Here is a 13,426-nt window from a genome sequence, read left to right as displayed (position 1 = left end):
CCGCCCTGGGCCGCCGCCGCCGCAGCCGCCGCCCTGCGCGAACAAGCACGTCGCCCGCGGTCGCCCTGCCTCGAAACGAAAGAGCGAGCAGATGCAGCAAAAATCACTTTGGAAGGGATAACTACGAGCGCGTTAAAAAAAAGTCCGATAACACGTGGCGCATCGCTGTCCTTGGATCAAAAAGAGATCGAACACACGGGGCGCGACCGGCGCAACGGTTCGGCCGGCGCCCCGGCCACAAACACTTCCCTTTTCAAATTATATATATGTTCAAGATATTAACTGTATTTTCAGCTCATTTAACCGTATTTAACTCAGTGCCAGATATTAACTGTATCTTTAGTGGCAGGTGCCGATTTCTTCTTTTTGAGAGCAGAAGAGGAGCGTTAGGTTTTGTTTTTAGGGGTAGAGGAGCGTTAGGTAGCCGAGAACGTGCGCGTGAAAGGCGTCCATGGTTGGCGAGTCAACTTGAATTTTCACAGGTTATTTGATTTAGTTTTTTATATAGGGGTGTTAATTGGATTTAGATTTTGTTTTGAGGATTTATTAATTGGATTTAGATGGTACAGTATTCGAAATTGGAGTAGGAAGCCGTCGATATACCAAGTGTTCAGCTTGGTAAGCTATCAATAAAAAATTGCAATCAAGGAAGCCGTCGATATTTTTGGTAAACAAGCTCGGGGCGGTGGGGAGCACTCGTCTTTGCCAAATTTATCCAACCGTCATGGCCCAGCGAGAGTGAACTCCAACATGCGGCCTGCCAGCGTGGTCAGCTCGCGTGCTTCTTCTGCCGCTAGGGCCATGTGTCGCCTACACTGCAGCCGAGCGCGAGTTTTTCCTCTTTTATTTATTTGGATTTTCCAATATTTGTAGCACAGTTTTTCCTCGGGTTGGTTTTTTGGTTTTCCTTTTTGTTTGACCTTCTCAGGATTTTCTTTTGGTTTTCTTCAAGTTATTTTCCTTTTTATTTTTTCTATTTTCTTGAACATATATATAATTTCTTCATACACATAGTACATTATTCGTATATATCATGAATATATTTTTTACACATTTAACATTTTCAAATACATGAGTAACATTTTTAAATATATGATTTTTTACGTTTTTCCTCGACATCTAATACACTTTCTTATATATGTTTAAATTTTTTAAATAAATTATTCAAAAACAAGTTCAAACACTTGTTGTGAGCATTTTTTTTCAAATACACGTTGATTTTTTGTATGATAAGAAAAATTATTCTTAAACTATTTGAACATTTTTATTTTTTATACATTGATTTTTTTTAAATAATGTAACAAGCATTCTGTTTGAAACATATGGAGATTTTAAAAATACAACATACACATTTTAATTGTACATTTTTAATTATACAAACATTGGATCCCATTGAATAACATATTTTTAAATGCTACATACTTTTTTTTTTGAAACGTGTGAAGCAAAACTAAACGTTACATACATTTTTTTGTGTGGTATATAAACATTTTTTCGAAAGTTTGAGTGAACATTTTTAACCCTATATTTTACATATTTTAATGTGCGATGAACACTTTCATAGAATTGAACTAATTTACATTTTCATAATAATGTAATTAGTATTTTTTTAAAATAAATCAGAATAAAAAAGAGAAAAATACATGTGGCATCAGTGTGATGTCAACATGATGATGCCAAGTGATTACTTGGTCAGTCCAATACCAGCTCCCTGCATGTGACCCTCTCATAGGAGGTCACTTAGGGCGGCACATTGCCGCGGCCATCATTTGTCCGTTGTGGCAAACACACACCATGGGGCAGTGAGTCGGCCTAATAAGGTCGTGCATTCCTATTCTTTGTTTGTTTCTTTAATTGAGTATGTTTTTCAAGAAATACAATACAGATGTAGACACTTACACATATGTTGTGACGTCCCATTCATAATCTTGCACTAATCATCCAGTAAGTGGGATTGTCCTTCGGCTTCAGTAAGTATTCCATATTGCTATTGATACTCCGAAGGGCATAGTTTTGCTCTTACAACAATATAACTTCATGAGTGAGGGATGTGTTCTGAGCACAGATTGTTTCAAAAACTCTTAAAAGTATCAATTCCAGATGGGGAGAGATGATCATAAAGGGGTTGCAGGATGTCTCCCTTTTCTCCAGTTTCTTCTATAGGCATGGTATGATCTCCCTCTCGGATCTGGCTTCATGCGACCTACTCAACTTCATCTTGCTTGCCGGTGTCCTCCTCTCCAGACGACCACTCATAATAAACCTTGCTGTAAGGGTGATACGTCTAAAACGTATCTATAATTTATGAAGTATTCATGCCATGTTTATAAAAAAATTATATGGTTTTTGTATGATTTGATTAGAACTAACCCGGACTGAAGCTGTTTTCAGCGGAAGTACCGTGATGTCATTTTTTGTGCAGAAATAAAAGTTCTCGGAATAGGCAGAAAATTTACCGTGATTTTTTGTGGACCAAAAGAGACAAGGAAGCTTCGTGGGAGGACCAAAAGACCCATGAGGACACCACAAGCTCGCTAGGTGTGCCCTATCCCCTAGGGAGCGGCGACCGAGCTTGTCGCTGGCTCATGGACCCCCTTGATGTGAGACCAACGCCAAAAATTCCTATACATACCAAAACTCCCGAAAATAACCCTAGATGAGAAGTTCCGCCACCGCAAGCCTCTGTAGCCACGAAAAACCAATCGGGGCCCTGTTCCGCCCCCTGCCGAAGGGGGAAATCATCAGCGGAGTCCATCTTCATCATCCCGACGGCCTCCATGATGAGGAGGGAGTAGTTCATCCTCAGGGCTGAGGGTATGTACCAGTAGATATGTGTTTGATCTCTCTCTCTCTCTCTCATGTTCTTGATTTGGCATGATCTTGATGTACGCGAGCTTTGTTAATATATTTGGATATTATGGTGTTCTTCCCTCTCTGTCGCTTGTTGTGATGAATTGAGTCTTGCTCTTTGAGGTTTCGTTATGTTGGATTGAATATTGGACTTGAGAACACTTGATGTATGTCTTGCGATGGGGTATCTGTGGTGACAATGTGATGTTCTATTGATTCACTCGATGTATGTTCTGGTACTCAACTCGCGGATTCCCGAGGTGACATTGGGGTAATCTATGCATAGGGGTTGATGTACATTTTTGTCCTACATTCTCCGATAGAAACTTTGAAGCAATTCTTTGTTGCATGTTGAGGGATTGTTATATGACCCAATTATGTTATCATTGTTGAGAGATTTTGCACTAGTGAAAGTATGAACCCTAGGCCTTGTTTTCAAGCATTGCAATACCATTTTTGCTCACTTGTGTTACTAGTTACCTTGTTGTTTTCATATTTTCATATTACAAAAACTTATATCTACTATCCATATTACACTTGTATCACCATATCTTCGCCGACCTAGTGCACCTATACAATTTGCCATTGTATTGCGTGTGTTGGGGACACATGATTTCTTGTATTTGATTGCAGGGTTGTTTGAGAGAGACCATCTTCATCCTACGCCTCCCACGGATTGATAAAGCTTAGGTCACCCACTTGAGGGGAAATTGCTACTATCCTACAAAACTCTGTGCTTGGAGGCCCAACACGAGTCTACAAGAAGAAAGGTTACGTAGTGGACATCAAGCACTTTTCCAACGTCGTTGTTGGGGAGGTGAGTTCTTGAAGGTATATATTTAGATCTTGCAATTGAATCTTTTAGTTTCTTGATTTATCACTAGTTTTTCTTATAAAAGAAAACTACAAAAAATGGAATTGAGGTTACATCCTATGCTTCATCTTTCAAATGTCTTTCGTGAAAATAAGGATTCAGATAATTGTGCTCAATTGCTAGAGGAAGAATTGAATAAAATGTTTAATGTGAATCATTTGAATGATGAGCATGATTGCAATGTTGTAAATACTTTTGCTATGAATATCCATGATGCTAATGATATGCAAAGCCATAAGCTTGGGGATGCTATGTTTGATGAAGTTGTTATTTTTAGTCCCCCAAGTATTCATGAGAAAATTTGTTATGATGATAGCATGCCTCCTATTTATGATGATTATATTGATGAAAGTGGGTTTGGAAGAGTGTTAACTCTAGGTACTAATGATCCCACTATTTTGGAGGGTGTTGAATCGTATTATAATGATAAAAGTGGATTTGGAGAGGTCATGACTTTATTTACTAATGAATCCACTATTTTGGAAGAGGTTTTATGAAACAAAGTTGCTATCTATGATGATTATGGTGATGACATGTATGCTATAAAGAACAATGATAATCTTGAATCATATCATCATCATTTTAATTCTCAAATTGATTATATCAATCAAGTATCACATTATAGTTATTTTGTTGAGTTTGCTCCCACTACTATTAATGAGAATAAATTTGCTTATGTGGAGAGTAATAAAAATGTTATGCTTGTGGATCATGAAAAGAATGCTTTCTGTGATAGTTATATTATTGAATTCATTCATGCTGCTACTGAAAATTGTTATGAGAGAGGAACTTATGCTTTTACATATCTCAGTAATATCAAGTTTCCTCTCTATGTGTTTAAAGTTCTAAATTCATGCTTGTTTTGCCTTCCTATGCTAGTTGATTCTTGTTCTCATAAATTGTTTGCTCACAAAATCCCCATGCGTTGGAAGTGGATTAGGCTTAAATGTGCTAGTCATATGCTTCATGATGCTCCCATTATGTTTCAATTCTTATCTTTTATGTGAACATCGTTGAAATCATCATGCCTAGCTATTAAGGCATTAAAGAAAATTGCTTGTTGGGAGACAACCCCAATATCTTTACCTACTGTTTTTATGTGTTCGCATGATTAAGCTACTATAGTAATCATGTTTTATAGCTTTTGTTTCAATAAAGTGCCAAGTAAAGCCTTTGGGATAGTGTGGATGATAGTTGACTTGATTCTGTGTAAAAATAGAAACTTTTGCGCCTAATAGAAGAATTGTATAAATTCACTGGAATGTGGAAAAATTCTAATTTTTTACACATTATTGATATACAAATTTCCTACATTGTCCTAATTTTTTATAATTTTTGGAGTGACATAAGTGTAGCCAATATTCAGATCTTTACATACTGTTCTGTTTTTGACAGATTCAGTTTGCAATGCATAGTTTGCTTGTTTTATGGTTTCTATGACTTAATTGCTTAATGTAAATTGTGGAAACTATACAATACATAAGGCATTATGTGGAAACAATTATGAATCTTGTCTTTGACACTACCTAAGTGAATGATTTACTCTTTATCATACTAACCTATCTCACGAAGTTCTGTTAAGTTTTGTGTGATTGAAGTTTTCAAGTTTGGGTGACACTACTGCAGGATGATGTTAACGCGACACTACGATCAGAGACCCTTCGAGGAAACTGTGTGCGATGCAATAATCGCAAGCAGTGGTGTAAAAAAAACGTCAAAAAGATGCAAAACGTTTGCGATGAAGAATGCATCAAACACGGTTCAGATTTTGGTTCCGTGTGTGATGCAGGCCATACAGTTCAGTTCAATTAACTGTTTGCGATGAGGAGGAACAAAAGTAATGGGCAGCCAGAGGAAGGTGTGTGTGATATACATCATACGGTTCACTCGCATGAACTATTTGTGATTAGGCAACACAAAAGAAACGGTCAGGCAAATCAAGGTGTGTGCGATATACGGCATGCGGTTCACTCAGATGAACTGTTTGCGTTGAGACAAGAGAACAAAAACGGTTCAATATAATAAGATGTGTGTGATATGCGACAAACAGGTCTGTAGTCAGAAATGTGTGTGAAGACTGATAATAACACAGACGATTGCTTCTAATAAGACGTATGTGATATGCTCTATCTACACAACATCTATTGGCCATTGAGGGACGAGCGGTCATCCAGATACGCCATAAGGATGCGAAGAGGCATCTTATATCAGCAAGGACTAGCTGTTCCACCAGTAACTCATCTAAGAGAACTCTCAAGTTAAGTGTGCCCAGGCTGGAGCCGCCATCAGATGGGTGATGGGATGGGAAGTTGTGTTGATGTTAAATTAACTGATAATTTGACTGAAATGACCAACTCCCTCAGCTAATTTAACCTCAAGGTCCTTGTTTCTTATTTTTATATTATTTTTAACATATGTTAAAGAAGGTCTACCACATTACTTTTTGACAATGTGTATACGTGGCATACAGTTGATCCATCCAACCTGTTTGTGATGGAATAAGCCGTGTGTGTTGTGGGCAAACCCTTGCTAGTGTACAACCATTTGCGATTGATGAATTCATCACCGACGGGTTCCCTAATGTGGTCCGTCTTCATCTCATCATCATCTACTTCTTGTGCTAGCTCGATGTTCCTTATATGCTAAGTTTCCATTAATTGATGGCGTTCTATGGACATGCCACCGTTTACCACCATTTCCTCACCTGTTTCCCGTCACCCAGCGATATTGCACATAAATCTAGGCGTGGCGCGACGCACGGAGGCAACAAGTGCAGCCTGTAGCAGATCCACCTTTTCCAAGCATGCCAATGCACCAAAGCGTCGCCTCTGCCATCAACCTCGTCGACGAGGAAAACCAGAAGGCGCCACGACCCGTTGAGGCCACGGCGCTCCTCAGCAACGCGATGGACAACACCGTGATGTGCGCCATTGCCAGGGTTGATCAGACCCTTGGCGCATGGCGCTTCAGCTCCGCGGATCAAGATAGGCATGTCAACACCGAGAGGCTGCAGCTCGCCGCACAACATGATCGATGGCACGCTGTAGAGCAAGCTAGGCGCATCCGTGCCGATAGGCTGCGGCTCGCCGCACGGAGAGCCCGTTGGAGCGCCGCAGAGCAAGAGGCGCGGCGCGTCGCATAGCAAGAACAGATCCATCGGCGCTTGCCTGCTGTCGACAGGGCGTCACAACGGGGTACATGTCTTGTCAGTACCCCCATTCCTCGCCAGGAGTGGGCACATGCCCTCTGCGCCATGCTTGCACCATAGGCCGACCGTGCCGTACTTGCACCGGATGCCCGCCGTGCCGTTCCCATTGGTCACGCTGTTTGCCTTGTCCGCGGCCCGCTTGATGCTAGTGCGCTGGTCGGTAGGCTCAACCGCCTCCTTGGCCCAGATGTCCACCTGGGCGCAGTAGAGGAACATGGTCGTTGCATCCTCGAGGTGGTGATCTTCGATGAAATAGCCAACTTGGAGCTCGAGATCGCGCTCTAGATGTACCGCGAGCGTGTCAATCGCTTGGACGAATGACTGCACGAGTTCAGGCAGAGCCAAGAGCTACCGTAGGGAAGGGCTGCTGGTCATGGTCTCATGGACGCGTTTTATTTTATTGAGTCATTTCGACGTGGACAGCTATGTATTCACAGCAATCATACTATTGCTCTGTTTATTGCTATGTTTCAATGTGTGTACTCTGTTTTCCATTCTTATATGCTTTGTTTCAATGTGTCTTTATACGCTTTCCATTATGTATATGTGGATGATAACAGATAGATTCAAATTAGTATACAAAAATAGATAGAAAATGGAATTCATAATATATATAATATTAATTGTTCATTAGTTCATCACAAAATATATATAATATCATCATATATACATGATGATACTTAACTACTAGGTACAATGCATAAAATTGAAAACAAACAATACTAAAAATAATAATCCCTCCTGGGGCCAATATTCTGGTAGCCCCTCGCCAGCAGCTCCCTGGTGCGCGGCGTCTTCCCAGAGCGGAGGCAGTACTCCGCCTCCTCTGCCTCGCAGCGCTTGACGTGCCGATCTACCTCTTGCAGGCAGACGCGTATGAACGATCTTGCCATTTTGTTGGGCGCCCACCAGAGCTCCTCGTGGGTGGCACGCTAGAGCTTATCGGCCCATCTCCATGCAGCGACGAGGCGCCTAGCGCCTCTGGCCTTCCTCGCGAAGTACCTGTCTTCGTACACCTCCTCCGTACGACGACGCGCTGGCCCCCAAAGCTCTGTCGCCTCCTTTTTCCAGGCGGCATCACGGGCATCACATGCCGCTTGGTACCTCGCATCCTCCTCCGCCATCTCCTTCTTGAATGCCACTTGCCTAGCTTTCTCAGCCGGCGACAGCGACTTCCAAAGACAAAGATCATACTAGCCCCAAAACCAATCCAAAGTTGGGGGTCCGGCGCAACCTCGTCCGGCGGCGCGTAGGTGTCCTCGTCGCTGCTCTTTGAGTGAGCGTCCTCGGGGGGTGGCCACTCCTCGTCGGCACGTGGGCAGACCAGTGGCACCATGGCAGAGATTTGAGAGAGAGAGAGAGAGAGAGAGAGAGCGAGCAAGGGGAGGATCTAGATGAGAATGCAGGCGGGACGACGTGAGCAAGGTAGTATTTATTGGAGGCCGGAATCTAGATCGACGGGAACAGTACACACGCCGGTCGGCCGAATTTACGAGTACTGTAGTGTGAATTACACACGATTCCTGCAGTAAAATCCGTGTGTGAACATAATAGCTGACGGTTCCCAGTGCAGAACCGTGTCTGATTAATAAAGCCCGCCACTCACCTTCCAAACCTCGAGGCACGAAATAGAGTGCCAATCGTGTGGGTCTGCTGTCTTGCCATATTTTACATTTTCTTTTTTGAACACCAGATATATACATCGTCTGATGATTTTTTAACTCGCACACAAGTACTCAAGTATGATTTTTCAAACCGTTATGGTTAGCAGTTGCATATAAATGTAGTTTAAATTTAAATTACGGTCATTAAATGTCTAGAAAATCACTTAAATGTCTTCAAAAGGTCAAATGACTTCCTCTCCCGCCCCCAATGCCCATATACCAACAATGTAGGCAATAGGAGTGGCTTTGGGCATTGATCCGTCAGAGTTATCGGTTGAGAAGCTTATGGCTTCTCCACGACCAGCTGAAGAGGATGATGTTTGAAAGATCATGGATGTCGCCTAGAGGGGGGGGGGTGAATAGGCGCTTTAAAATAATTACGGTTTAGGCTTGAACAAATGCAGAATAAACCTAGCGGTTAATTTGTCAAGCACAAAACCTACAACAACTAGGCTCACCTATGTGCACCAACAACTTATGCTAAGCAAGATAAGCAACTATGTGATAGCAAGATATATGACAAAGAACAATATGGCTATCACAAAGTAAAGTGCATAAGTAAAGGGGCTCGGGTAAGAGATAACCGAGGCACGCGGAGACGATGATGTATCCCGAAGTTCACACCCTTGCGGATGCTAATCTCCGTTTGGAGCGGTGTGGAGGCACAATGCTCCCAAGAAGCCACTAGGGCCACCGTAATCTCCTCACGCCCTCGCACAATGCAAGATGCCGTGATTCCACTAAGGGACCCTTGAGGGCGGTTACCGAACCCGTATAAATGGCGACCCTTGGGGGCGGTCACCGAACCCGTACACTTTGGCAACCCTTGGGGGCGGTCACCGGTACCCGTCAAATTGCTCGGGGCGATCTCCACAACCTAATTGGAGACCCCGACGCTTGCCCGGAGCTTTACACCACAATGATTGAGCTCCGAACACCACCAACCGTCTAGGGCGCCCAAGCACCCAAGAGGAACAAGCTCAAGGGCACCAAGCACCCAAGAGTAATAAGCTTCTCAACTTGTAACTTCCACGTATCACCATGGAGAACTCAAACCGATGCAGCAAATGCAATGGCAAGGGCACACAGAGTGCCCAAGTCCTTCTATCTCAAATCCCACCGAAGCAACTAATGCTAGGGAGGAAAATGAGAGGAAGAACAAGAAGGAGAACACCAAGAACTCCAAGAACTAGATCCAAGGGGTTCCCCTCACATAGAGGAGAAAGTGATTGGTGGAAATGTGGATCTAGATCTCCTCTCTCTTTTCCCTCAAAAACTAGCAAGAATCCATGGAGGGATTGAGAGTTAGCAAGCTCGAAGAAGGTCAACAATGGGGGAAGAACACGAGCTCAAAGGATAAGGTTCAATGGGGAAGAAGACCCCCTTTTATAGGTGGGGAAAAATCCAACCGTTATGCTCACAGCCCGCACAGAGCGGTACTACCGCTCCAAGGAGCGGTACTACCGCTAGGGCGGTAGTACCCATTCGAAACATAACAGCGAGGAGGCAAAAAGGCCAGAAGAACCGTCTGAGCGGTAGTACCGCTCGACCTCACGGTACTACCGCAAATGGTAGCGGTACTACTGCTTGCGAGCGGTACTAAAAAAATACTTCTGTGCCTACTTCCGCTGAGCAAAACACGGGATTTTGGTTCGGAGAGGTACTACCGCTTAGGAGCCGCGGTAGTACTGCTCCGGGGCGGTACTACCGCTCAGGAGCCGCGGTAGTACTGCTCTGGAGCGGTAGTAAAAAATTACATCCGCTCTAGTCGCGGTAGTACCGCTGCAGCCTTTACCAAAACAGCCACAACTTTTGCAAACGGACTCCGAATTCAACGAAACCAAGTTTGTTGGAAAGCTAACGACATGGGCTAACACAATCTTGATAGAAATATCAAGAATAAGAAAATTAGAAAAGTCCCATAAGGGTGAGAACCCTTCACCGGATAAGACCGGTAAAACCTCCAACACCGAAAACATCATAGAAGACGCATGCGAACTCCGTTTTCGATGAACTCAAGCTTGTCATCAAGATGACCATAGCTCTAATACTCACAAAGATAACCCAACAAGAACCAAGAAACATGATGCAAGGATGCAATGGTTTGAGCTCTCTACTAATGATACGATCGAGCTACCAACTTGAGAGCCCCTCTTGATAGTACGGCAAACGATCATATAACCCGGTCTCCCTACTACCACCACGAGACCGGTAAAATAGAAAACCTATCAAGGGCAAACATTTGCCTTGCACATGGTCCACTTGAGCTAGATGATGACGATCTTGACTCTCTCAAGATGGACCACCTTTCTTGATTGCGTTGGCTTGATGAAGATTAGATGATTGCTCCTCCATAGTCCACTATGGGTGAGACACTCTTCGGCACATCTTCACAAGTCAATTGACACCATAATGGATGGCAAGAATCAAGCACTTGATCTTTTCGTGATGCTCCACTTGAACTTGCACACGGCAATCTTGATGACGATCACCACTTGATGTCATCCTTTCCATGGGTTGTATGATATCTTCCTCTTGACGCAAGCCCATGGACACATACCTAACCCCACATACAACTCTCACATAGACCATGGGTTAGTACACAGAGTGCAATGGACAATGCTTACCATACCATGGGATCACTTGATCCACTCTTGACTTAGTCTTGATCAACCTTGAATCTTTCCAACTCTCTTCATTTGGATGATGTCTTGAAGGTAAACATTAATGATGAAACAATCTTCTTCTTCAAGACATGCTTGCAATAAGCTCAACACTCACATGACCAATCTTTGGATAATTCCTTAATAGCACCTTGGTCAACTGATAAACTCCTTGAAACCAACACATGGACTTCAAGAAAAGCCTATAGACAAATCCTTCAAATACAACTCAAGACAACCATTAGTCCATAGAGATTGTCATCAATTACCAAAACCAAACATGGAGGCACCGCATGTTCTTTCAATCTCCCCCATTTTGGTAATTGATGACAATCACTTTCAAGAGAGTTTATATAAGGAATTATGCTTCACTATGCAATGCAACAACCAATAGTGCATGCGTATGAGATTCAAATGCTAAGGAACAAAACCAAAGCAAGAGGAGATAACTCTCTAAACTTCTCCACAAAACTCTCTGAAACTTCTCCCCCATTGGCATCGATTGCCAAAATGGGCGAAAAGCTAAGAAGACCAATATAAATTGTGATCCTCCATAAATTGTGTATTTCTCAACAAGAAAGTGGAATGCAATACACATATCCAACGGTTAATACTTGGAGGAACACAAACTATATTGAGGCCCAAATATTGCAAAAGAATGATATGCCACAAAGACATAACAAAGAGAGAAACAAGCAATCAAGCAATCAAAAGATACCAATTGAAGCAAGCAATCAAAGGATATCAACTGAACCAACTAGACCAAAGATCCTATGAGCCACATGAATGAAGGATATTATGATATGAGACAAGGAGTGTTCTAAAGAAACTAGAGAAGCTCCCCATGATTTGTGCACAAAAAAGAATGTTTTGTAATTGGATACAAAGTGCACAAAATAGGATCATAGCTCCCCCAAAATCAATAGAAACTTACAACAAGTGCAAGTGAGTATATAGGAAACAAAGCCTAGTACTTGCAACAAACACATGGTTGAGCAACAAGTAAAAGAGGCAACTTAAGAATGGGCTCAACCAAAATGATGTGTGTGAGTCATGGCGAAGCACTTGAGAAGACTGAAATTAGGATGAGCATTAAGCATCAACATAGTCTTGAAAGAATGAGGCACACGGTGCAAGGCCTGTCATTCCCACACACAACTAGCAAATGGGTTCACAAGCTTACTAATAAGCATATAAAGAACTTATGCTTGTGACAACCCGTGGTGAAGATAGAAGATGAAAGCCTCATCAAGACGAGGGATGCCAATTAAGATGGCAAAAGCCTCGTAACGATAAGCATGAGGAAAATAATCTTCACCACACAAGAGTGCATCAAGATGCAACGATAGAGGACACGCACTCAAGGGAAAAGCTTTCATGGAGCCACCAAAGAAATAACATAAGAAAGACAAGGTGGACGTGAAAGAAAGGATATCAACTAGAGATGTAATTTCTCTCAAGTGTATAAGGTTCTATGTAGACGAAATCATGATGATATATATATCTACAAAGAAGAATGTACACCCAAAATAGTTACAACACGAAGGAACAAGATATCCACAAGGAAGTCATAAATATACCAATAAGATATTTGCTTGAAAGCATAGCACTTGGCTAGATATGGTCTTATTGTATATAAATGAAGTCCAAACACACATCCATCAAGGGCATCACAACTAGCAACAGAGATCATCGTTGGGATGCTTTGAGAAAGGAAACAAGTATCACAAGATATGAAATGAATATCATGCCAAGATACAACCTACACAAGGTTGAATGCAAGAGGGGAAAGCATGAATAGATACTTGTTACCGAGATATCATTGGAAGGATGTAGTAGATACCAATTGAAGGTAGATAGTAGTTCATTGATCATCCTAGCTTGACTCCAATATGCACATGGTGACAACACCTTCCTTGTGAGTGAGCCGAGCATCCAATGCATCTCCAAATGTTCCTAGAAGAACAACACAAACTAAACGGTACGCAAACTCATCGGGACCAAATAGTTAGAAACACCAATACATAGGACAAACTCCACATAAATATGTGCATATAGATATGAAAATGAATTTCATGCACATCTCATCCAAATTGAGAGTAGGTGGAGTTTCCCCTATATATTGAGTCAAAGAAAGAAAGCATGCCAAATGAAATACATGAAGTAA

At 42.3% G+C, this 13,426-nt stretch overlaps 1 protein-coding gene across 1 annotated transcript in view; it reads right to left on the bottom strand.

Annotated features, from left to right (window-relative positions):
• LOC119321213 overlaps window positions 1-8,010 on the bottom strand; it is a 13,686-nt gene extending 5,676 nt beyond the window's left edge. The window contains exon 1 of the mRNA XM_037594998.1: window positions 7,935-8,010. Coding sequence (XP_037450895.1) covers window positions 7,935-8,010 — 76 coding nt within the window. The remainder of the gene's footprint in view (window positions 1-7,934) is intronic.
• Between the last annotated feature and the right edge of the window lie 5,416 nt (window positions 8,011-13,426).

Source organism: Triticum dicoccoides, chromosome 6B, assembly GCF_002162155.2.
Source record: "Triticum dicoccoides isolate Atlit2015 ecotype Zavitan chromosome 6B, WEW_v2.0, whole genome shotgun sequence".
Classification (NCBI taxonomy): Eukaryota; Viridiplantae; Streptophyta; class Magnoliopsida; order Poales; family Poaceae; genus Triticum; species Triticum dicoccoides.
Note: the sequence above shows the minus strand (reverse complement) of the source record. Positions and strands in the feature narration are given on the sequence as shown.